Genomic DNA, 24,990 nt, shown 5'->3' on the forward strand with positions numbered 1-24,990 from the left:
GAAAGTGTCTTTTGATACCTTGCAGAACTGCCATCACTGCTGGTCATCCCAGGCTTTCATCATTATCCCATCCCACTAGTCAAGCCCCAAAACAGCAGTCCATCAAGTGAAACCGCTTCAGGAAAAGATGTAGGAAAAGTGTCATCTGCTCAACTTCGGCCTCTTCCTCAGGTGCCCTCATTGCCCTGGTTCTGATGTCATTGCACAACTTCAGATATGCTTGCAACAGCCTGTTGATATTTGATCACCATGAGGCTTGCAGCTCTTGCCAGTGTTTCCTCCAGGCTGCCTGACAGTGCTTTAAAAATGGTGCTGGCTCGCAAACTCCAGATGGATGATGGGAGGAAAGGAGAGTAATCAGGGGAATTATTTAGTTTGAGCTGAAGCCACTGAGTTCCATTGCCTTCTGGGAGGAATACCACAATGCGCAGAGAGAAAAGTCCCAGCATTTATGAAGCACAATGACAGAGCAATGCACTATGGGATGTCTGACCAGAATGCTAAGTGTTGATTTTGAACCATTGCTGTGCTTTGTGGCTGCAATCATATGAGACAAATATATTTTACTTGCGAAATGTGATGTGTATGTATTGCTTGTGCAACAGGTGTTGCAGATCACATGACATAACATGGATACACCAAACAAGAAGTTTCAAGTTTAGACAACTGCCTATGATCAGCAGTGATTCAATGAAGAAGAATTGTCCCTCAGAGGCACCTGGAATTCAATTCAATCTATACACTTCCTCGGAGGAGCATTAAAAACAGCTGCTCCACGATGACAGAGGTGATCATAGGCCTTGATATCAATCTGCATCTGGCAAATGTAGTGATTTAAACCAGGGTCTATTCAAACTCCAAATTTTGGTCCTGAAGATAAGATCTCTTTTAAGCATGATACATTAGGGAGAAAAAAAATGTCTACAAGCAGCACAGTTATTGGTAATTCTTCTGTAAATGTGTAATGCCGTAAGATAAGGAGGCATTAACTTCTTTACATGCTGATATTTCAGTTCTGAAGTTTAAGGGTCTGGATTAACTGTACTACTGAAAATTTAACATCCAAGATTCTTGTACTAGTAGGTAAATGTGTGAACCCAAGATGATATATTTTAAAACTTTCAATCCCTTAATAGTTCTATGATGTGTCACTCTAAACAGTGAGAACCCCAAAGCAGTTTGGCTGTGGACATATAAAGCATAGGTGCAATTACTGTGTTTTTAAAAATGTAATAAATGAAAATAAGTAGGTGTTTTATAATGTATGCGACAGGAAAAGATCATGCTGTTGAAGCTTCTTTGGGCATCCTTAAAACAATATATAAATAAAAGGCAGCATTTGTTAAAGCCTCTTTAAGATTTTACTTGCACTTGCTTTTTCCTAATATGAAACCCCTCCCCCCCCCCACTATTTCACTTGATGGGGGTAGGGTTGCTTTATGAATTAATCCAAACTGGAGCATACAAAAGGGTTCATACTACAGAAAAGGATCTACTTCCATTTGGAGGATTGGATTGAGTCAATTGCCTGATTGTTTGTTTGCCTAGTTCCAGTCTGTTAATCTAATTCTTGTACCCATGAGAATTTAAACATCACGGTGATAGGCACTCTAAAAATACCTAGGACAGATAGTCAAACATCTTAAATTATATAGATAGCTGCTATTATGAGTAATTAAAATTGGCTTTAACCTAAAAAAGAAGAGGCGCATTACATAAGAGAAAGTGGCATAGCTTTGTAATGAGGCTAGCATGGACTGCCTACTGAGAGTTACATTTTAAGTACCTGTTAGGACAAATGCACATTGCCTCAGGTGATATTAAGTAATGAGACTGAAGGCTAAGTGAATTTAACCATCCTAGTTAATATGTGCTGTCTTAAAATGCACTGACTGGCTGGAGTATCTCTTTGATTGTAACATGAAATTTCTGTAGAAAACTAAGGAAAATAGACCTATTTACTGGCTACTAACAGTATAATATGTCACAGACAATCAAACTGGAGTTCTAATTGTATCTCGGGTTCTTAGGATATTATATAAGTTGTAGTAATGTGCTTTCCTGGATTAAAAGAAAATGTTATTTTGTAATGCTTGCTTCGTTTAGTGGCTAGGTTGATTCATTATAAAACCAGTTTAAAAAGCCAGTGTCAGCCCCGGTTTGAATGGTTGTTATTGTCTGTTTAGTATGCCAGATATTTTTCAGCCAATAATTATCCAACTACACTGAGACTGCAATTTCAGACTTATACGGTGTTTTGTATTTTTGTGTACTTTCAACACTGGATAAAAGTTTTGAGATTTGAGCAAAGGCAGTTGTAAAATTTCTAGGGGTGTGTGTGAGAGAGAATTTTTGTTGCCTGCTGGAGAATATGTAATGCAGAGCCAGTCAAAAGAGTAGTTGTCATTGGAATGACCTCTCCAATTGACAATTGTATACACACTTGATGGGCAGCTTTTTCCCATCACAGTCAGCGTTTTAGTGTGCAGGAACAAAATTTGAAATTATGACTTTAATTTTGTAGATGGTTTATTACAAATCTCCTTTCATCCAGTTTATGGTACTCAATCCAAGCATGTATGCTTACTTCTATAGACATTTTTCCTTTTTATTTGAACAAACCAAGGCATAGGCGCCGACTCCATGGGTGCTCTGGGGCTCAAGCCAGCACCAAAAACAAGTAGGGGGTGCTCAGCACTCACCAGCCACAGCTGTTTGGCAGGGCTGCTGATCAGCTGCTTGTGGGAGGGCGGAGAGCTGTGCGGGGGCGGGGGGCTAAGAAGGGGTGCGCTTTGGGGCAGGAGGCAGAGCGGGATGGGAAGAGGCGGAACAAGGGCAGGGATATTGGGCGGGGGGGAAGAGGTGGGGGGAGGACGGATCTGGGGGAAAGGGAGCAGTGGGGGTGGAGCACCCACTGGGAAAAATAAGTCTGTGCCTATGAACCAAGACACAATGTATTAGAGAGTTAAGACCTGCTAACATGATTTAACCATAGTATTAGTATTTTGTACATTTAACATTACTTCTCTGGGCTGTTTCATCCCAAACTAGTGGTGTAGCCACTTGGTTGTATTCACAATAACCAACAACGACAAAACTCACTTTCAAATTCACCATATGTGATTTGATATTCACCTATCCAGCACTGTGTTTGTGTGAAAAGAAAAGGAGTACTTGTGGCACCTTAGAGACTAACCAATTTATTTGAGCATGAGCTTTCGTGAGCTACAGCTCACTTCATCGGATGCATCCATCACGAAAGCTCATGCTCAAATAAATTGGTTAGTCTCTAAGGTGCCACAAGTACTCCTTTTCTTTTTGCGAATACAGACTAACACGGCTGTTACTCTGAAACCTGTGTTTATGTGGTGGAGGTGGACAAATGCCACAGTGGACCAATACAGGAACTGGCTAATGATCTCTTCTGGGGACAAGGCCCCACAACACCTACCTGCAACACCAAGCCTAGAGGAAATAAAAAGGGAGGAATCGGATTTCAGAGTTGATGCAGAGAGAAACTGGACATTCTGCTGAGTAGTCGAGAGCAAAGAACTCTAAGGGTATGTCTACACTGGCAGAGTTACCGTGCTGCTCAGAGTGCGCTGAAGGGAAACCGCTGTTGTGTGTTCACACTGACAGCTGCCTGCGCAATATCATGTTCACACTTGCGGCACTTGCAGCGGTGTTCGGAGCGGTGCACTCTGGGCAGCTATCCCACTGAGCACCTCTTCCTCTTCTGCTGCTAAGAGTTGTGGGAAGACGGAGGGGGTCATGGGGCATCCTGGGTCCTGTCCCAATGCCCCATGATGCATTGCTTTGTATCCCAGCAATCCCTGTACTTTCGTCCACATTTGGCACCATCTTTCAACGGTTTGTGTACTGCGCGCTCTGCCTCTTTGAGCTGCAGGAATGGATCCTGCACTGGTGACCAGTATGCTGCTCGCTCTCACTAGCACGCCACGAGTGGCAGAGGGGTTATTCCTTAAACTACGAAGGCAAGAGGAGTTCGACATTAATCTCTCCACGCGTAGTAGCTACAACACAAGATTGCTTGTGGCATTCACGGAGGAGCTGACCACAATGGAATGCCACTTTTGGGCTCAGGAAACAAGCACTGAGTGGTGGGATCACATCGTGATGCACGTCTGGGATGACAAGCAGTGGCTGCAGAACTTTTGGATAAGGAAAGCCACATTCCTGGGACTGTGCGATGAGCTCGCCCCAGCCCTGCAGCTCAAGGACACGAGAATGATAGCCGCCCTGCCACTGGAGAAGCGCATGGTGATTTCACAGTGGAAGCTGGCCACTCCAGACTGCTACCAATTGGTCGCTAACCAGTTTGGAGTGGGAAAGTCAACCACTGGACTTGTGTTGACAGAAGTGTGCAGGGCCTTAATTGCATCCTGCTCTGAAAGACTGAGACTCTGGGCAACGTACGTGACATTGTGGATTGCTTTGCACAAATGGGCTTCCCTAACTGCAGAGGGTGATAGATGGCACGCATATTCCAATTCTGGCACCAGACCACCTAGCCACTGAGTACATTAATCAGAAGGGCATTTCTCAATGGTTCTCCAGGCGCTTGTGGATCACCATGGGTGTTTCACGGACATTAACCCAGGTTGGTCTGGAAAGGTGCATGACGCATGCATCTTTCTGAACACTGGCCTGGTCAGGAAGCTTCAAGCAGGGACTTTCTTCCTGGACCAGAAGATCACCGTAGGGGAATTCAAAATGCATTGTGATCCTGGAAGACCCTGCCAACCCGTTAATGCCGTGGCTTATGAAGCCATACATGGGGCAACTTGACAGCAGCAAGAAGCAGCTCAACAACAGGCTGAGCAAGTGCAGAATGACTGTTTGTGCTTTTGGCCATTTAAAGGCCCTCCAGGGCTTTGTTCTGGGGTGCCATGTTGTCCTTTCGGTCCCTCTTCTCGCTGTCCCGCCACTCCTTCAATTCTTGTTTTTCGGTCACGGAATGCATCATGATCTCACGCAGAAAGCCCTCTCTAGTTCTTCGTGGCTGCTTTCTAATTCTGTGCAGCTGTTCAGCCAGCAATAACAAAGCAGGAGGCTGGGCTCCCATGGTCATATCTGGGAAGTCAAAATGCAACATTTTACGGAAGCAGTATTGTTTGTAACACACAGACCACTGATTCAGTGATTTGAAACACAGCCACTATTCACATACATGTCACTAACTGGCTGATCCCAGGCAAACACACATGAGCCACAAGACCCCCAAAATGGTGAGTAACCGCAGGGGCAGGGGAAATCAGTGTTCTAGGACTATGCTGTACACTGGGCACGTGGCTCTTGGGGAAAGCCAGCATTGTAGGGGGTGCTTTATAATCATTACTGTCCCCACATCTTCCACAGGCTGTGTTCATTATGGAAGATATCTTGCTGCTGAGGGTGAGCAGAGAATCAAGGGAGGGTCTTCTCCAAGTCTGTGGCTTCCGCCCTGGCCCTTATGTGGCTCACCTGTGTATAACAATGTTGAAGGAGAAGGCTTGGAATAGACTGTTGTGTTATTGCTCACTTATGTTCTCTAAAGTCAGACACTAAGAAAAGTGTTGAGTTTGAGCCTACACAGAGCAAGTGAATTGTGTCTTAGAGCAGAGGGGAAAGTAACCTGTTTAGTGTATGCATTCATATCTCATAAAAACATTTATGAACTTTTTTCTGAAATAAAAATAAAGTAGTGTTTCAGTGTATTCTGTATGGAGATGTTTCCTCTGACATTGTATTTATCCAAATGTTTCAGTTATTAATTGGGCTCAAATAGCAGAACTACTCTCCTCTATTTTCCATAATGTAATTAATTTAAAATCTACGTGTAAAAAGGGCTGTGGTTTATAACATATGCTTGTTTCAACTATTATTTCAGTTTAAAAAAATATTCTTTCCAAAACATAAGGGTTAGTGGAAAATGTATTGTTAACAGTGAATCTCTGTAGATACTAATCCTTTGGCAATGTGGTGCTAGATAAATTGAATATGGTGGATCTACATTAGTTGAAACTAGATAATACACAGTTTACTTTAAGGGAGAAAGATTGCAGGGTGTTTTCTTATCAGCTTTGTCAAAGTTTAAATATATAATAATAATGTTGACACAGCCAAGTGTACATTACAGCATTTAATGTCCAATAGGATGCTGAATTTTTGGTTCTACATTAAAACTATAGAGTAGGCGGAAAATCCCTGCATTAATTGAGGTTATAAAATATGGTCACAGGGGGGCATTTGCAATTTTAGAGGTACATTTGAATTTGTCATCTGGAATTCGTGAATCTCACAGAAGATGAGATAATACTTTCAGTTCTTGAACATAAGTTTGGGGGGTTTACAATACCACCAAATACTTTACCTGCAAACAATAGTGTATCAAGATAATCTGATTACTTGACCTGCCCAGAAAAGGATGTTGTGTTTTGGCATTCAAAGAAAGAACTGCATTGTGTATCTGATCTTACATGGATTATTATAATAAATATTCAAAGCCAATGCCACAGCATAAGTAGAATAATATAGAAACATAAGGTATAAAAGGAGAGTAAGGAGGAGGAACTCTCCACCCCCTTAAATAAGACTCAATAAACCAACAAGATCACTTTGTTCCCTAATTGAGGTAAGGAAAAAGATGATAGAACTGCCTGTCTTTATTTAAAAAAAAAAAAAAAAAAGGTGTCCAATTATCTAAACTAGTTCTGCACTGTATGGAAAAAGAATGATGGTGCTCAGTATGTATTATCCGTGTTCTCAGGGGGGATAGTAGTGAATACATTCAAGATAGGTATGTGTAATGGGCACATGCCATGCTTTTACTGAATGTATTATCAAGGTACCATTATCTATGTGTACTGTACAGCTAGGTTTGGAAGGATTCAGTTTTTATTGGTAACTGTTGGTAAACATCGATTTCACCACACACACACACACACCTACCTATGAAAACATATTTCCATCAGTAATAATCAAAATTTACAGATAGGCAAAGTAAGAAAAATGCTGCTTGAGAATTTATAAAAATTTTATGTAAAGATATTTACTTTGTATATGTTAAAAATTTGTTGTAACAGTAATAAAGCTTTAACTTTTTGAATCTCAGCATTTACCGTCATTAAATAATTGTCTAACCTTTCCCCCATAAGTTTGGGGAACTGTGAAAATTTAAATGGATGAAAATCTAAAAATAGCTTTAAAATAAACATGGATCTTATCCATCAAAATTATAAAAAAACATTGAATTCTTCCAAGCCTATGTACGTCCTTATTACAGTTTTTTAATTCTTGTTAGCTTTCTCAAATGGATTTTTTAGGTGTATCATGTAAAGTGACAGTAGACCCTTGATTTCCACACTATTTGTCTCTTTCACAGGGTAGTAGCTAGTGACTTAGTAGGAAAGTATTTTTATGAAATACCTGAAACAGTAAATGACATACCAAAATAGTATCTGGTTTTCCCATGGCTGGCCATTTAATTGCAGAAAACAAATGGCCTTGGCTTTGTTTATTGCAATAAGATAAGCTTAAATAAATGCCACTCACTGGGTTCTGATTACTTTCTGTGGCTTTGTTTGCATGCTACTTAGCTGGGAAATAGTTTTTCAGATACAACTGATCCTAGCATATGACCGAGGTCCCCAAACTGTGGGGCGCACTCCCCTCGGGAGGTGCAGAGGAATGTCCAGGGGGTGCGGTGGGGCCTGGGCCAGCCCCCACGGGAGGTGGGATGGGAGCACCACCCAGCCCCTCCCCACCTCTGCTCTGGCCTGGCCCTGCCCCCAGCCACGTCACCAGCCCTGCCTCTGTCCCCATCCCCAGCCTCGGTGCAGCTCGTTCCTGCCCCCAGCTTGTTCCTGGCCCAGGGCCAAGGCTGGGGGTGGGGCTGGGAGCAGACCACACCTGGCCCCGGGCCCAGCTTCCAGCCCCGGGCCCAGCTTCCAGCCCCACCCGCAGCTGCAGCCCCTCCCAGCCCCTGCTCCAGAGGGGTGCGGGGGCATGGACAGGGTAAGGAGAGGTGCAACCCTCAAAAGATTGGGGACCACTGGCATATGATGCACGGACAGTGTGTGGCACTGAACTGTTAGGACTATAGTTATCTCTCTCTCTCTCTCTCACACACACACACACACACACACACACACACACACACACACACGCTTCAGATTCTTTACCACTTACGTGTACTGTAGCTTTGCTTGATCTTTAACCTTTTATTCCGTGAAATGAAGAAGAAAATGGAACACAGCCAGTACAGCAATCAGTTTTTGACTGTTTTTTCTTAGGTTCATAATCAAGGTTAAAACTGTAAACTTTTATGGGAGCTATTCTTATTACTGGACCAAATGATCCAGGCCATAAAGGCAGCAAAAGTATAAATGATGTATCTTCCTCTAGTTTAAGTATGGTTTGTGAGCCATGAGAAAATGCAGTTTGAGAGAGTGGGAACCACAGAATTGACTGGGTTTATTTCTCTGTTGCAAGTTTCCTTTCTCATTTTGTTGGATTCAGTTTGAGGTTGATGATGTTCACCAACCTTTATAATGTTGGGACTGGTTGATGAGAGTTCAGTGGGAAATTTGCCCAAGTAAGTAGAAATATAAGCTAAATGTTGAGTTGATGCAAATTGGTGATATGCTTAGTGTATGAAAGGAAGAAAACAAAGTAGTAACTGCAATAGTAATGGAATAGTCGTAGAGCTGGGTGGGAATGTTCTGCCAAAAAACTCTAGAGTTGGAAAATGCTGATTCGTCAAACTGAAACTATTTGCAGGAAATGGTTGGCTTTAACAAATCTCCCAATTTGACATAAAAAAAATAATCATTTAAATGTCCCGTTGTGATGTTTTTGAAGCCAAGTGTTGTTTTTTGGTTCAAAATGACTTTTTTTTGTTTTGGAATTTCATGCCAAGGAAGGTAAACGTTTTTAAAAGATCAAAATTAAATGAAACGTTTCAGAATTATCAAAACAAAAATGTTTTAATTCACACAATCCAAATTTTTTTTGGATTCTCGGTTTGTGAAAAATTTTGAGATTTTTTTTGACTTTGTCCCAATTCAGGACTGGAAAAATGTTTGAAATCTTGAAAATTTTTGCAGAATGGGAAAACCATTTCCCTCCCAGTTCTTGAGCAATGGGCCTATTAGACTGTTATGACATGAGTCATGCGCCAGATGGCACTGTTACAAAGTATATTCATTTAAGATGGGAGCACATGTGAGAGCACCACTCAACCTTTTGAAGGAATCCTTTGTATTGTTAGTTTTGTTGATGGGGTTTCTTTTTGGGGGTAGCTGTTGCAAGCAGCAGGAAAGTTTGCCTTCTGCCTTAATATCACCAATTCTTGGGGGCAGAGCTGTTCCTGGAGAACCTAGCACTGGTGACTGAGCTGAGATTTCTGAAGTATTTTAATGGGAAGAGGTCTCAAAAACAGAAGCTGTGACTTGAGTAGAGCAGGGGAGACCACCTGGCAGCAGCCGAAAAGTTAAGGGAAAGGTAGAATAACAAACACACATTGATTCATCCTATTAGCCAAGAAGCTCTTGGATGAAAGAGAGAATGCCCCTTCTCCCAGCAGTCTTGGGAGAGTAGAAACTTCAAATATGTAAGTTACTATCCAGAGACTGATATGGAAGATGGAGCCCCTGAGCAGGGGTCCAGCTATAGCAACTTGGTAGGGACACTAGCACCTTCTACTTTTGGAGCACTTAGGTTTAAAGGGGGTGGTGTTGGCTCCTTTATGTGTGCATTGTTTTTGGACAGTAGGCCAGCCCATCTTTTGTGCATGTCTTTTGGCTGATAGGTCATCTAGCTATTAATTTTCAGATAAACTTTCTAAGGCTTGTATGTGATTAGATAAGTGGGAGGGGATGGCTGAAATCCAACAGAAAAGCGAGAGACAGAAGTAATAACAGAAAACAGCCAGTTAAAATATGGGGGTAGGAAAGCGCATACAATATAGGAAAAGATATGAGAAGATGATGGGATGACAAGGAAAAGACGAAGCAGTCACAGAAACCAATACAAAAAAGGGAAATGTTTTTAAATTGCAGGAGGTGTGGTTTTGGAAGGGGGCGTGACCTAGGGGGCTGGGGCTGATGTTTTTCTCCCCTACTAATAGGTGTTGGGTAAATTCTTCCCTCCCTGCAAATCTTGATTTGTGACCCTGAGAGGAGGGAGTCATGAGGTTGGGATAGTGGCCTATAAAGTATAATTGTTTTTAGCTTTCCTTTTAAAAAGTGTTTTGGGTGGAGTTAGAGTAAGAATCACTGAGTTTTGGAAGATACTAACAAAAATACCAATCTGACACTAGCCTTGGTAGTTTAGAGATATAGATCTTTCTTCTATGGTGTTTGCATTACATGAAAAGGGAATGGGCAATTATAAGACACCAACTGATTCAATTTTAGTGTCTCAAGAGTTGTTTTGAAATCATTACGGAAGAGAAGAGAAAAAGGAAATTGAGGACAGCTCTTTCGAAACTGCCTGTTCCTACAAGGCAAAATTTTCTTTTAAAGAATAGGTAGCATATCTGAGCAATCAAGAAGTGGCTTGTTTGTTCAAGTCTGAGTGCTTTGAAGCTGTTGGCTTGTCTATAAAATAAATGTTTCACACATAATTTTATCAAGACCGTTAGTTAACCTACAGTTAGGTTTCAGCTGGCATTTCCATTATGAATCCCAAGTTTCAGGTTTAATATTTCACTGTCATCTAACAAACTATCAATATACAAATGATCAACCACCATATTTTTATCATTCAGATAATTATCTAGTTAACTATTGTTGTGGTTCTTGAGGTTTAATATATTTTTGAATCCAGATCCGCTATTTTACTGAGTGAGAGTTAATGCCCCAATGAGTGACTAGATAAGTGACCTTATGTCCTGCAGGATTCCAGAATGTTGACTGGCAGGGCTTGCTAACAATAGTTTCACTTTGAATAGCCTGACAACAAAGTTACCGCTACACAGCCAAATAATACTTGTAGAGAGAGTAAGAGAGAAAATGAGACCTAGGCAAAGGAGGAAGATAATTTCAGCTGAGATTTGAAATAAATTGAGTCAGTGGGGCAAAGTGACATAGTAAGGCTAGTCCCGACATCCAAAGCTTTTGAGGAGAGTGCGGTATGCTCACGATGGTGAGACTGAATGAAGGGACAAAGAGGTTAATGCTGGGTCACCAAGAAAGGGTATGAAGAGAGACTGGGTCAATGAGAGAAGCTGAAGTATATCTATGGAGGGCTTTTTAAAAAAAGAGGGCCAGTTTGACTTGGCAGTGAAGTTGTTTGAGGATGGGAGGGATGTGGACATACATACTTCTCTGCACATGGGAGGACGCAGGCAATTGCATTTGGCACATGATACAGGTTAGCTGTCATTTGGAGAGGCCACAGAAAAGGTACTGCAGTAGTTGAAGTGAGAGGAAATTAAGACATGAGAGATGTGGGAGATAGAGAGACTATCAGAGTCCAGGATGATGCCAGGGTTACGGACCGTGCAGTTAAATGGAAGGTTAAAATCAAGGGAGATGAGAGTTTTTATGTAAGATTGAGGATGTTTCTTATGCCCACTACAAGCTCTTTTATTTTGAGATATCTAGCTAAAGGAAGTTGAGATGAAAATGTAGTTTGATTTAGTTTGTAGAAGATGTAGTTTGTAGTTTGAAGGCAGGCAGAGAAAGTGGATGGATTAGAGTTGGGGGTCAAAATTTGTAAACGTAATATAATTGGTATTAAAATATGAGTTAAGGGGAAAAATAAAGACAGGATGACCAAAAAGGTAAATGTGCCTATGGATAAAATAGAGCAGTGTTCTGAAATTTATGCAGTGCAATAGAAGAGGGGTCTTGAAACATACGTGGACTTGTCATTGAAGGTAGGTAGGAATTAAACCTTCACAGGAAAGAAACAAACATGGAGTCTGTCCAAAAGGACTGAATTGGCCAATTGCAGTAACTATGTTTAGGTCAAGGTTAGATGAGGAAGGAAAAGTAACTTTTATAAGCAGAAAGGTGTGTGACTAATTTTGTGGAATCAAGCAGATTCTGTGCTATTGTTAGACCTGAAATTGGTCCAGAATGTTACTGTCAAAGGTGTCTAGAGAGAGGAGGAAAGCCTACTGTCTCAAGCACTAGGTATCTGGCTGGTGAATCTTGCCCATATGCTCAGGGTTTAGCTGATCGCCATATTTGGGGTCGGGAAGGAATTTTCCTCCAGGGAATTTTCCTCCAGATTGGAAGAGGCCCTGGACGTTTTTCACCTTCCTCTGTAGCATGGGGCATGGGTCACTTGCTGGAGGATTCTCTGCTCCTTGAAGTCTTTAAACCACGATTTGAGGACTTCAGACATAGGTGAGAGGTTTTTCGCAGGAGTGGGCGGGTGAGATTCTGTGGCCTGCATTGTGCAGGAGGTCGGACTAGATGATCATAATGTTCCCTTCTAACCTTAGTATCTATGAATATATTTGAGATATGACAGGTTAAAGAAAAGTGGTAAAGTTACAGGACAGATGTGAACAGAATGTTTGGAATAAACATCAGTTCGGATGGAATTTAATGTCACAAAAATATGTGTACTGATATCATCTCGGTCTTCCAGGGTAACCCCAGATAGAGTGCACTGGCAGTCATAAAGGCGTGAATAACTTTGGTGAGATCCAAATCAGAGAGAAGTGGCTGCGATAGGTGAGCCAAGTGCGTGCATAGATAGATAGATAAACTGCATTTGGCCACAGATGCTACCTTAGAATCCAGGCACAAGACAGGGATCAAGAAGAACTGCCAAGGCTGTGAAACTTGTTGACAGAGGGACTAGGCATGCTCAGTAATGTGGAACAGATACTGCTACTACTACAATAGATGTAGATGCTTGCTTCTGCCTAACACCACCACCTCTGTTTTGTCTGGACTGTGTGAGCCTCAGGCCCCTCCTGAGTCAGGCACTGGGAAAGCAGAAAGATGTGCCATTTAAGTCTTGTGGAAAAGAGACTTAGAAAAGTAAATTATTTCTCTGCTTGTGGCATTGCAGCCCAAATGGCCTCACGTGCATGTTGAATAGGGGACTATAATCTTTCAGAGCATTGCATAAAAGACTTGAGACAGATGAGTAATTGCCCATACTGCTTTGGGATACCTTTGATGAGAGGAGAGAACTACTGGAATATGATCCTGAGATCCCATTTTACTAAGCTAGTGACTGTAGTAAAACAATAAAATAAAAGCTGGCCTGAGACATGAAAGGCTGTTGGTACATCTGAAAATGTCAGCCTGGACACCTAACCACTATTTATCACTAGAAACTAACAAAACTAGCAGAGTCTTTGTACCCTACGGGATTATTCCTTAAAGTGGGCATATGGTTTGCATATTGGAATGTGGTTATACATATGGCCATAAAGCCCTGCAGTGGTTATTTTATTGGTTTTGAAAGAATGTCACTTACCCCTGCTTTCCAGCATTTTTTTTATTTTAGCGTATGTTTGGTCAATTTAGCATTGCCATTGTGGAGGATTGTGCAGTTGGGTCTACAGCTTTTGTCATGTCTACATGTCAGTGGATAATAAATGACAGAATGCTATCAGATCTAATAATTTACAGGCACCTATTGAAAAAATTAGATTGTGTGAAAAAGTAAGCTGTACGTCTTCTGAATTAGATTGCACAGAGCTTTACCCTGAAGCTCTTTTGACTCTTGACCTTTTATTTTGTCTTTTAGGCACACCGCTGCTAGTGAGGAGGAGCAGTGACCCAGCGCTGGGCCCACCTGCTGGCTTCCACCCAGGTGCTGCACACCCCACCGACAATAGTCTGAAATCTGTTGTGGCTGTAAGTATCATGTCATTTATATTTTTTAAGAAGCGTGAAATTGTTTTAACTGGTACACACACACACACACACACACACACACACACACATATATATATATATATATATATATATATATATATATATATATATATATATATATATATATATATAGCTTTGCTTTGTGAACTAAATTAATTTGTCCTTGAAAAAGGGGTGTCCAGCTCATTCTGTGGAGAGGGCTGAATTCTATTTACGCTCTGTTAGATAGAGTATAATTTTTGGATTATATAATATCCTTAATTCACAGTGAATCTCTTCTCTTATTAGTGGGAGATTTAAGTAAAGAGTGTGACTAGACTATAACTTTTGTGCAGTACCTGAACTTTTAGTAATTATCCTCATTCATTATTTGTTCAATACCATATAGTCCAATTCAGCGTCACTCAGTGGCAAAATTCTCTTTTTTAGGACCACCGCTGTTTGTATCCTTTGTTTATTTTTCTTCATCCTCCTTTCTTTCTGCGCTTTCTTTCCTCCTGCAGCATCCAGTCACCATTCTCTGAGGCCTTCACTTCCACCCACTTCCTGATTTTACAGACTATTTAATTGCTGATCATTTTAATGTTGATATGGCTGTTCTCATTAGGCATTAGTGCTAACATACAAATAAGATGGCGAGGGAGTTTATACCTCACAGGACCATTGTTTCAGGCTGTGTGCAGTTTCATGAAAGCACCACAGTTCAGTTACAGTTGGGTCACCTTTGGAAGGTTTTATTTGCAAATGTAAGGTAAAAAACTAAGACTAGATTCTGCAGAATTTGAATGTCAGATGGGTCATATAAACATCATGCAGGAGAGAGAGAGAGTGTGGGCTTGGTTTTTGCTCAAAAAGCTCAATGCGCCTGATTCGGCACTCCTTTACTTTCTTTATAAGCTGGTGTAACTAATGAGTTACAGCATTATATAACTGAAATGACGGAGTAGAGAGTCAGAATACAGACGTAGTAATGCTATGTATACTAGTCTTAATTTGGCAAATGCTGCAGAATAACACTGTATTATCTCTTTTCCTGGATATTATTTAGCTGTCCATCGATCCTGTTCATGGCTCACTCTTTTTACATCCTATTTTCTCATATGCATCCTAGTTTATAGAATTGTTGTGCTGATTATTTGCAAAGTAGTATGGTTAGTGTGTGCCAGAGAGCCTCATGTGTATAACATCTCATTCAACATTCTACAAGGTCCATGTCCTAATTCAGTTGTCAGTTCTTTTTAAGCTGAGAGTTAGATTTTCCTTGTCAGATGCCCATTGCCAACAACAATGAACTAAAAAGGGTCAACTTTAGGTGACACAAGAATTCTCAGTGCTTTAAAACACCTGGTTTTGTTTGAGTCCTTGAGTGGCCTGCAAAATAGGTACAGTGATACATAGTACAATCCGCACTATAGATAGTTGTCAGGGGCAAGCTGGTAGTTCTGGCAGCTGAGTAGGGGCAGTCATCGCTTTTGGCACATGCGGAGCCGTGGGAGACCATTTTAGATTGTGAGGTAAGCACATTTTTGAATATTTCTGTTAAAATGACCATCAATGAAATATTTGAAAATGTTAGGATTCAAATTATCATCTTTTGGGTTGAAGATTCAACACCCAGTTGAGGTGAATGGAGCAGCTCACACCCCTCAACTATTCTGTAGACTCAGAAAGGGTTTAACTCTACCATACCTCGCTATATCGCTCAGGGCTGTGAAAAATCTCTGGTACGTACTTAGGTTGATCTAACTCCCACTGTAGATGTAGCTAGGTCAGTGGAAGTATTCTTCTGTTGACTTAGCTACTGCTTCTTGGTGAATTTACTGGAGTGACAGAGCCCCCCGTGGTATAGTTGGAGCTGTGCTGCTGTGGCGCTTGTAATGTAGCCATACCTCTGTCCGTTCATATTGTCAGGGTTTTCTTTGCAACCATGAGGGCTAGAAAGTTAATTTTTTAAAAACTTAAAGGTGAGATTCTGGGGTAAAGCTTTGCAGCAAATGTGAATTTCATGGCATTAAAGAATACCTAGGGAGGTGGTAGAATCTCCTTCCTTAGAGGTTTTTAAGGTCAGGCTTGACAAAGCCCTGGCTGGGATGATTTAACTGGGAATTGGTCCTGCTTCGAGCAGGGGGTTGGACTAGATGACCTTCAGGGGTCCCTTCCAACCCTGATATTCTATGATTCTATGATAATACATGGGACTCCTACTTCCCCACTTTCTATGGATGGGAGAGGCAGAATGGTAAAGTGACTTGAATCAGGTCACACAAGATGCCTCTGTGCCCCAAACACAGGACAATCACTCCCGTTGTGCAATGAGAAAAACCAAACACCTAAGAATAGTGGGGAAGGGCATCAGATTTTTGAATATCATCTAATTATTGCTTAAAATCTCTTCTGGTGTCAAGAAGACAGAGAGGATAAAGGTAACTGTTTTGTGATATAAAAAATGTTCTGGTATAGTACTTAGTGCAGCCTCTTTTTGTTGCAGCAGCACGAACAAACCCCATTCCTAGAACTTGCATAGTTAATAGTGCTGATGCACAGGAAGATGCTTTGTCAAAAAAGTTATTGAATTAAAAATCGTTATTAGCTAAAGATTGTTTTAGAACACAGGGAGAAAAAAAACAATCTATGGCAAACTAAAAAATGCAGTGTCAAAAACTTACTTTGAACATCTATAAGATCTTTCAAATGTATGCTTAAAATTATTTTAACAAAAATTACATTGTTCTGTCTTCTGCTGTTGGAAATCCAAATAATCTCTCCCCCCATGTAACATTAATTTAATTTAAATTACCTTCATGAATGCAGAGTCAAAGGTAAGTTACATCTGGTCATCCCTAACAGATGATGCCAAATTGGAACACCTGTGTGTAATGCAAATAAGTATACATGTTCATGGCGCAGTTGACTTTCCTTAAAGCTTTACATTTATAATTGTGGTTGACTTTTATAATTAGCTTGGTTTATGCTGACATTTGGACTAAGAGTAGAGAGAAATAAAAGTTAGTGTAGAATATATAGTTCAAAAAGTTGTATTCATTTGTTATATGGATATGTATTTCCTAACACAACATTCTGTCTGTTAGTACTGTTATATTGGCATACAAATATATTTCCAGAACTTGAGAGGTGTATTATCATCTGAGTCCCAATGGAAGTGAACACTGATTTGGCTTACAAAGGATACAAACAGATATGAGAGGATATTAAAGAAAATAAAATAACTAAGGTTGTCAATTAATCGCAGTTAACTCACAAGATTAACTCAAAAAAATTAATTGTGATTAATTGCAGTTTTAATCACAATCACAGTTTTGTGATTGCAGTTTTAATCACAGTTAAACAATGGAATACTAATTGGAATTTATTAAATATTTTGGATGTTTTTGTACTCTTTCAAATATATTGATTTAAATTACAATACAGAATACAAAGTCTACAGTGCTCACTTTATATTATTTTTATTACAAATATTTGCAGTGTAAAAATGATAAACAAAATTAGTATTTTTCCATTCACCTCATACAAGTACTGTAGTGCAATCTATTGTGAACGTGCAACTTACAAATGTAGGGTTTTTTTTGTTACGTACTGCACTCAAAAACAAAATAATGTAAAACTTTAGAGCCTACTAGTCCACTCAGTCCTACTTCTTGTTCAGCCAATCCCTAAGACAAACAAGTTTGTTTACATTTACAGGAGATAATGCTGTCTGCTTCTTATTTACAATGTCATCAGAAAGTGAGAACAGGCATTTGCATGGCACTTTTATAGCAGGCATTGCAAGGTATATACCTGCCGATATGCTAAACATTCATATGCCCCTTTGTGCTTCAGCCACCATTCCAGAGGACTTGTATTAGGTGAATTGAAAAATACTATTTCTTTTGTTTTTTGTAGTGCAAATATTTGTAATAAAAATAAATATAAAGTGAGCACTGTACACTTTGTATAGTGTTTTGTAATTGAAAACAATATATGTGAAAATGTAGAAATCATTCAAAAATGTTTACAGGTATTCTACAGTATTATTGTTGAACATTGTGATTAATCGCGATTAATTTTTTTAATCGCTAGACAGCCCTAAAACTAACACACATTCCGTAATTTAATAAAAGGAAGTTCTATCTTGGAGTTCTGGTGACAAATCACATGACAAGCTCCATGTTTGCTGTTTATATTGCCCACAGGACCTAAATGGAAGTATTTGTATTACATGGTTGTTTGTCTGTAACACATATATAGAAATGAGTAAATCACAATATGTGATAACTGAAAGAATATTACAACTAATGTTTAAGCAAGAAGTAATCACATAGGTTACAACAACTTAATCTAAAATATATTTTTCTTGAAATTCACAAGCTACAGGTCAGAAGCTTCTATGTGATATCACATAAATATCACTGCTATAATGATGTTAAGTGTCATAACTTTCAAAGAGATGCCAACAGATATGTTAATATAAATTGTTGGAAGTGGTAGTAAAGGAATACTGAATACGTGTGAGTTTGCAATAGAATGCCTCAATGTGGGTATGATTACATTTGGTGTAGCCAGTAGGCTTTACAGCAGTGGTGGCCAACCTGCGGCCCAACCTGTCCACACACAGCCTGTCAGGATAATCTGCTGGCAGGGTAATCTGCTGGCAGGCTGCCAGACAGTTTGTTTACATTTGCATAATTGCCCACAGCTCCCAGTGGCTAGGGTTTGCTGTTCTGGCTAATCTGAATCTGAAATCATTCTAAAAATATTGATGGATGAACTGTTCCAACCAAAGTTTGAATCCAAAATCATAACCCCATGGTATCTGGCATAAAATATCATAGTTTGATAAACCCACAAACAAGGTTCACTTTGAGAAATCCTGGCCCCAATGAAATTAATGGGAGTTTTTCCATTGACTTCAGTGACACCAGGATTCCACCAACAGTGAACTCTGGCCTGATCTGGGGGCACATTATGACTTCCTTTATGTTGTCTTGGTCCCTGAGAAGACGTTTAGCTGACCTCTGAGTTAATCAATGGGCTGCTTAAATTGCATTTAATCCATATTTTAAAGATTAAGGAGTCAGATCAATTTAAGAGCTGCTCCCGTGGCTCAACCTAGTCTCAATTTTTTGCTAAACATGTCAAAACTGGTTTCATTTTATATATTGTGGACATGTAATTTGCCATTTTGGATAAGGTTCATATTTAATCGGAACCTTTTCATGTTTCAAGCCCTTGTTAAAAAGGGTCAAAACCTCCTCCAGTTCTTCCACTGTTAACTGTGATTTTATCAGCCCTTGTGATCAAGTGTCTGAAGATTAGCATAAAGCCTGTGTGTGTGTGTGTGTGCACCAGCCCAACTCAATTGTTTGTTCCCTTTACATATACTTCTATATAGATGTGCAAACACAGATGTAAATTAATGCTGCAATTCAAAGCTTTTATTTGAGGTAAAGATTTATCAATAGTTTTTTCCAAAATAAAAAGACATAAATATTGTAAGAAAAAATGGGCAAATACTATGTTGTTTAATCTCATTATTTAAAAGCACTGCAGGACAGGAAAGGTCTTTTTGATGCAATGATTTTAATAATAGCTGTAGACTTTGTAAATGCAGCAGTTCAAGCTGGATTCTGATAAGACTAGAGCTAGGAGCCTGCATTGCAATGAGGCTTTTTCATATAGCTTTGTTTTTAAAAGATGAAACGTCTGTCCAATATGTTTAGCGGGGCCAAACATTTACTCATGCTGGTCCGTTCAGGCAGTTTTAATTTCTGGTGTCTTTATACATGATAGAATTTAAAGCTGAAATTCTTCCACGACTCCAGGAGCTGTGGCTTTAGGAAAGACACTAAATATCATGAGTCTTGTAATAAAATTGCAAGAGTTGGCAACACTGGCAGGGTCGTCCACTTGATTTATTTCATGAAAGAAGGGAGAGGGAGGATCATATTTTGAGGATTTGTGCAATTAACTATGAGTGACACCTCACTTTACGATTACAAACGGGACAAGGACATAATGCCTTCCACTTCCCTGTTCTTCCCTGGGTCAAGAAGGAGCCTAGAAGGGCCCAATGGGGTATCTGAGGTTCCCTTTGCCTTGCACCCCCAATAGGGAAACTAAGGTTAAAAAGGACAGTGGGGCATATGAGCCTCAGTGGGGGAAAGCCAAGCACAGGCAGCCCAGGAGACCCCACTGAGTGCCAAACCCAAGGAGTTCAGAGACCATGTGTAATTGTATTTCAACTGCTGCAAATTCTACTTTAAGTGGCATCTCCTGTAGGCTGAGCCTATTGCATGGACCGAGTTTGAAAGCATATCACTAAGTTTTTTCACCTGCAATCTGCCTTCCGATCAGATATGACAGTATTAGAGACATAGATGGAAAGTAAGCAAAAGTGGGGGATATCTTTTTTGTGTAAACTGTGTTTTGAATGCCAGTCTGTTTTCTGCCAGGAAATCTAGTGGGGTGCTTATACTTACGTATGAAAGAAATGCAGACAGGAACATTTCTTATTTCTTAGATCCCACCTCCCTGGTACAACAACAAACAAAAAACTAAGTGGAACAATTGAATTGGGACAATCTGACACACAAAGCCTGCTGGATCTGTGTGACCTGGGTCTGCAAGCTGGTGTTTCCAACCCCATGCTTGAGCATCCATTAGTGTCATAAATACTCATTTAATTTCATAAAGCACCCTTTCACGTTATCGTACAGGTCTATTAAAAAAAGTACCAATTGTAGCAGCTAAAATAACACTGCACAAACATTTTAGGATATCCTAATACCCACTGATTGTGCGACACCTCCTGCTCTTCCCAATTCTCATGGGCTCCAGGATGAAGAGAACAGGGCTCATGGGTGCTGGGTTCACAGGAAGGGAGCAGGGCCTCTCAAGTGCAGGCGGAGCCCCCAGGCAGGCAGCAGACCAGGGGGTTCAGAGTGAGGCACTCATGAGTCCACCAGCACTTGGAGGTCTGTGTCAGTCTGGTGCAGCAGGAAGTTGATGACAATGTTGTGCAACCTCCTCCAGGGTTGGGGGAGGCCAGGTCGAGGCAAGGTCACTCCCAGCTGGGACCAGCTGCTTTACTTAGACTCCAGCTGTACATTATGCTATGGGGGAAGCAGCACATCACTTGGGCAGGAGCCACGTGAGGCCCAGCTCCTTGCCCCAGGAGGAGCTCTGATTCCCTCTGCCCCTACCCCATGCTGAGTGGAGCTCTGGTTATGCTCCAGCATCACTATGTCCCTGGCCAAAAGACAGGCTACTGAAACTTCCCGGTGCATTCCCGTGCCTCATAGTTTGAGAACCCCTGCTGTATTGTAATCCTCCAAGAGAAACCCTCCGAGGTACCCAAGAAGCATGGTAGAACTCTTTCTTAGGCAGGACAGTAAGGTTGGTATGAGTATAGAGGAGGCAAGATTCTGGTACACTGAAGTACTGCAGCACCCAGTCCTCTCCACAGAGAATGGCAAGGTTATTAGAAGTTTATAAGACATGAAAAAATTTCAGTATCAAGTTCTCCTATTTAACTGCTACTCTTGAAACATTTGCCATTGCAGTGTACAGAATATTTTGGGGAGGTTTAAAAGATTTTTCTGTTACTCAGAAGGTAGAGAATTTCTTCTCTAAACTGCTCATGTGTTTTAAAATAGAATTCTGATTTAGATGAATTCCATTTTTAAAGTAGCAACACTGTGTGTGCATGTGTGTGTGTTTATGCTGTGGAAACATATATAGAATACTTATAATCAGTGTGAGAGCTTGTCAGTGTACTGTGTTTGATGTCTGATTAGATGATCATAGGGACATCTGGAGTGAGTTAGTTTTGAAGTTGTTGGCGTGAGGCACTGCAGAAGCCAAAGCTGTCTGGCAGTTTTAAACCACAAAAAATGCTACTTTTAAAAGAATCTTTGATAAAGCATAGCATGCAACTAGCTGAGGACTGTCAAGTTAACAAAAGCTGCTCTTTCTTCCTGATTTTTCTCTTGTTTCTCAATCCTGTACTAGTTTTCCTTCTAGCTTTATTGTGCAGTGTGCTATGCTATATGTACTAAAAGGAAACCATATGTACTTCAGAAGAAAGGCTAGGAGATTTTAAAAATTATATTCAAATATTCAACAAGATTTCAGTACAACAAATTGATTAATTGAAAAAGGAGGTGAAAGTGTCCTGTGCTAGGGACGGGGGGTAGGCAGAGCGATGCTTTTAGTTCTTTGTGATTGCTTGCACTATTTGAACATCAGATTTTTACTGTTTTTTCTATGCTTTTGAGTACCAACTAGGGATTAGTGGAGATAAAAAGGCAAAAATAAATATATTTACATATGTTTCCTATTTGGAATGGGCAGCTAGACCTTTTTGTGATATTTAATAAAAGCTAGTAATTAACAGTTACTTTAATAATTTTACTAAAAAAGCAATGTGTATGTTTACTCACACTTTAAATGTATACATCCAGTAGAAGCAACGGGCATTATCCATCACGAACATGCTACTTTCCATAGTTTGAGAGTTCCCAATGCGAGAAACGTAGTTGGTTTTTAAGAACATGTATAAACAAAAATATGTAATACATAAAAGCTTTTAAAGATAGATGTTTGCTTGGTGCTGGAGCTGTACTTATTGTTAGTTTTTTTTTGTTTTTTTTTTCCTGTTGTAAAATACTCATTGGATCTTCACTCTTCCTTCCGAGTCCTAGGACCTGATTTATTACCACCTTCTACCTTGTGCAGTTGTTTGATTGTACAAATAGAAGACAGTGGAGAATCAGGCTCCATGCAAAAAAGGAGAGCATGTTTTGGAGAGAAAAGAATAAAAAAGCAGGTGAGGGAGGTGAGACCTGGCTGACCAAAAGCATGACTGGCTTTCGATGCTGTTTACACATTCCATCTCTCCCCACATCTTAGCGGTCCTACCAGATATTATTCCATCTAGGAAAGGTTTTCATAGGCAGCTTAGTTAATAGTGAGTTTCATAAACTGCACCATCACTGGCTTATTGCACAGATGTTAAAGTAAAACTTTAGTAAGTTACTTCATTGACAAGCTTGACAGTAAAATTTAAAAACTGAAGTGGAGAACAGTCAACATGTCTCATGCAGTACTCTCGCCTACAAGCTCTAGAAACATTTTGTTAAAATAAAGTGGAATCTTACATGAGTCTGACCTAATAAAATGTATACTTGTCCATCTGCTAGTCCACTCTGAGAGTAGTGGCAGAGGTCTTACTGAGTGATGCATTGGTAACCTCTAAGAAATGAATGGAATTTAAGAAAAACGGCTCAAACGTTTTAATATAACATAACTTAGTTTACTGAAATATGATGCTTATCTCTCAGATTCTATGTCATTTCTGTATGCCACTGCAAATGGTTTCAGTGGCTTTTTTCAGTCTCTAATTGACAAGTGTACAGATACTCAGTGTTTAATTTGGCTCAATTAGCTGTGTGTGTTTGGGAGAGTGAGAATGGATTCATAATGACCTGTCCTTAGAGATTTTTCAAGTCTGAGGTTCAGTCATCATGGGTACCCAATGTCTCCCCTAACCTGTAGTTACATCTCTTGAAATTATCGTGTTGGCCTGCCACTGTTCAGCACATACATGAGCACTGGAAAAATCCTGATTCTTGGCAGTCATAACTTACTGTAAGTTCATAGAGCAATTTAGTAAAAACTGAAATTGGAATAGTCCTCTGAAGATTCCAGTTTTTACATACCGTTTATACTTTTGATGTCACTTGCATTTGTATTTATACTAGTGACATACCAAAGCTGGAATTAATAATCTTAGACACCTTTAAATTTGGAAGGCAGGTGGTGAGAAAGAATCAACAATCAGGATTTAAAGCCAAATGTATGGCTTTGCTTGCATGTCAGATCCAAAACAAGGAGGGGCCTATTTTCCAATTCCAGTTTAACTGCAGTTAAAATGTCACAGGAGAATACAAATTTTGGCCCAAAATAGGAGAATCTTGCCATAACAGCTGATATAATCAGGAGATTTCTGCAACTTTGGTTGAAAAATCAACTGGGAATAACTATGAGATGTTGGTGGTACCAAACATCGTGTTGACTCAGCCCATAAACCTCAACTTAATCTGTTAATCTAGATCTGAATCCAAACATCTCGATCCCCATCTCTGATTTTTATTAGTAAAACATACAGATATGTAGGATCTTTTTCCTACTTGAATTAGTCATTGATCATACAATCATTTGTGAGTAATATTTTAAATGCATAAATTGCAAAACATAAGGGAATTTGAAGGAGTTTCGGGAGACCTAAAATAGTTCCATATTACTCTTCTGGCTAGTCAATAATTGTTGGCATCCAAACTGTTGTCTATTAAGCAATTGGCTGAGACAGGGTAACATGACCCTGTAACCTACAATAAAAGAGCCTCTGCACAAGGTAGGTCTGCTACAGCTCATCAAAGGCTAAATAACCCCATATTTGACACAATCACCCTAGTTCTACATTTAATACTCTTAGAGGTAAATTGGGCTCTTTTCTTTCCTCTTCTTCTTTTTAGTATATTACTAAAAAAATTAAATAAAAATGGCATGAAAATAGCATACATGTTAGCTTTTCTGAAAGAAAGGTAGGTCCTCCATTTCTGCTGGCCTAATGTAAATCTAGGAAATACGATGACTTCTCTTCCAGTTTGGAGTTGGGGGTTGGAGGGGAAGACTGCAAGATCTGCTGTTCTTCAGACAGAACAGACATCAAATGGAAAATGCTGCCTTTGGGTGAGTGCGGTTCTGTGATCAGCAATGCTGAGCAAGGGCCAGCTGTTCTCCATCTTCCTCATCTTTTGACATTTTCCACAGGAGCCAACATTTAATTATTTGCTTCTGACCCAGGAGAGGCGTATTCCAAGTGGGATTTTATGAAACATTTTTTTTAGAAAAGTTGCAAGGACATTGGGGGAAGAGGAAGGTCAAAGAACAAGACAAAGATTAAGTAGTTTCTAAAATCATGAAGGAGAAATATTTCCATTTACCAGTAAAAGAAATGATGTTATTCTCTTCTACTTGGTCTGAAAGTCGACCCAAAACTTGAATGTGCCAGCAAGAAAGATGCCAAACAGCCAGTATTCTTAGTAACAAATGTAATTATAGTGGTCTGTCAAAA

At 40.0% G+C, this 24,990-nt stretch overlaps 1 protein-coding gene across 11 annotated transcripts in view; it reads left to right on the top strand.

Annotated features, from left to right (window-relative positions):
• Positions 1–24,990, top strand: part of PARD3B (par-3 family cell polarity regulator beta) — a 602,621-nt gene that overhangs the window by 225,514 nt on the left and 352,117 nt on the right. For all 11 annotated transcript variants that reach the window (XM_073306519.1, XM_073306526.1, XM_073306522.1 and 8 more), the window contains one exon: positions 13,723–13,832. In XM_073306519.1, the coding sequence (XP_073162620.1) occupies positions 13,723–13,832 (110 nt within the window). The remainder of the gene's footprint in view (positions 1–13,722; positions 13,833–24,990) is intronic.

This window comes from Lepidochelys kempii, chromosome 11 (genome assembly GCF_965140265.1).
Source record: "Lepidochelys kempii isolate rLepKem1 chromosome 11, rLepKem1.hap2, whole genome shotgun sequence".
Classification (NCBI taxonomy): domain Eukaryota; kingdom Metazoa; phylum Chordata; order Testudines; family Cheloniidae; genus Lepidochelys; species Lepidochelys kempii.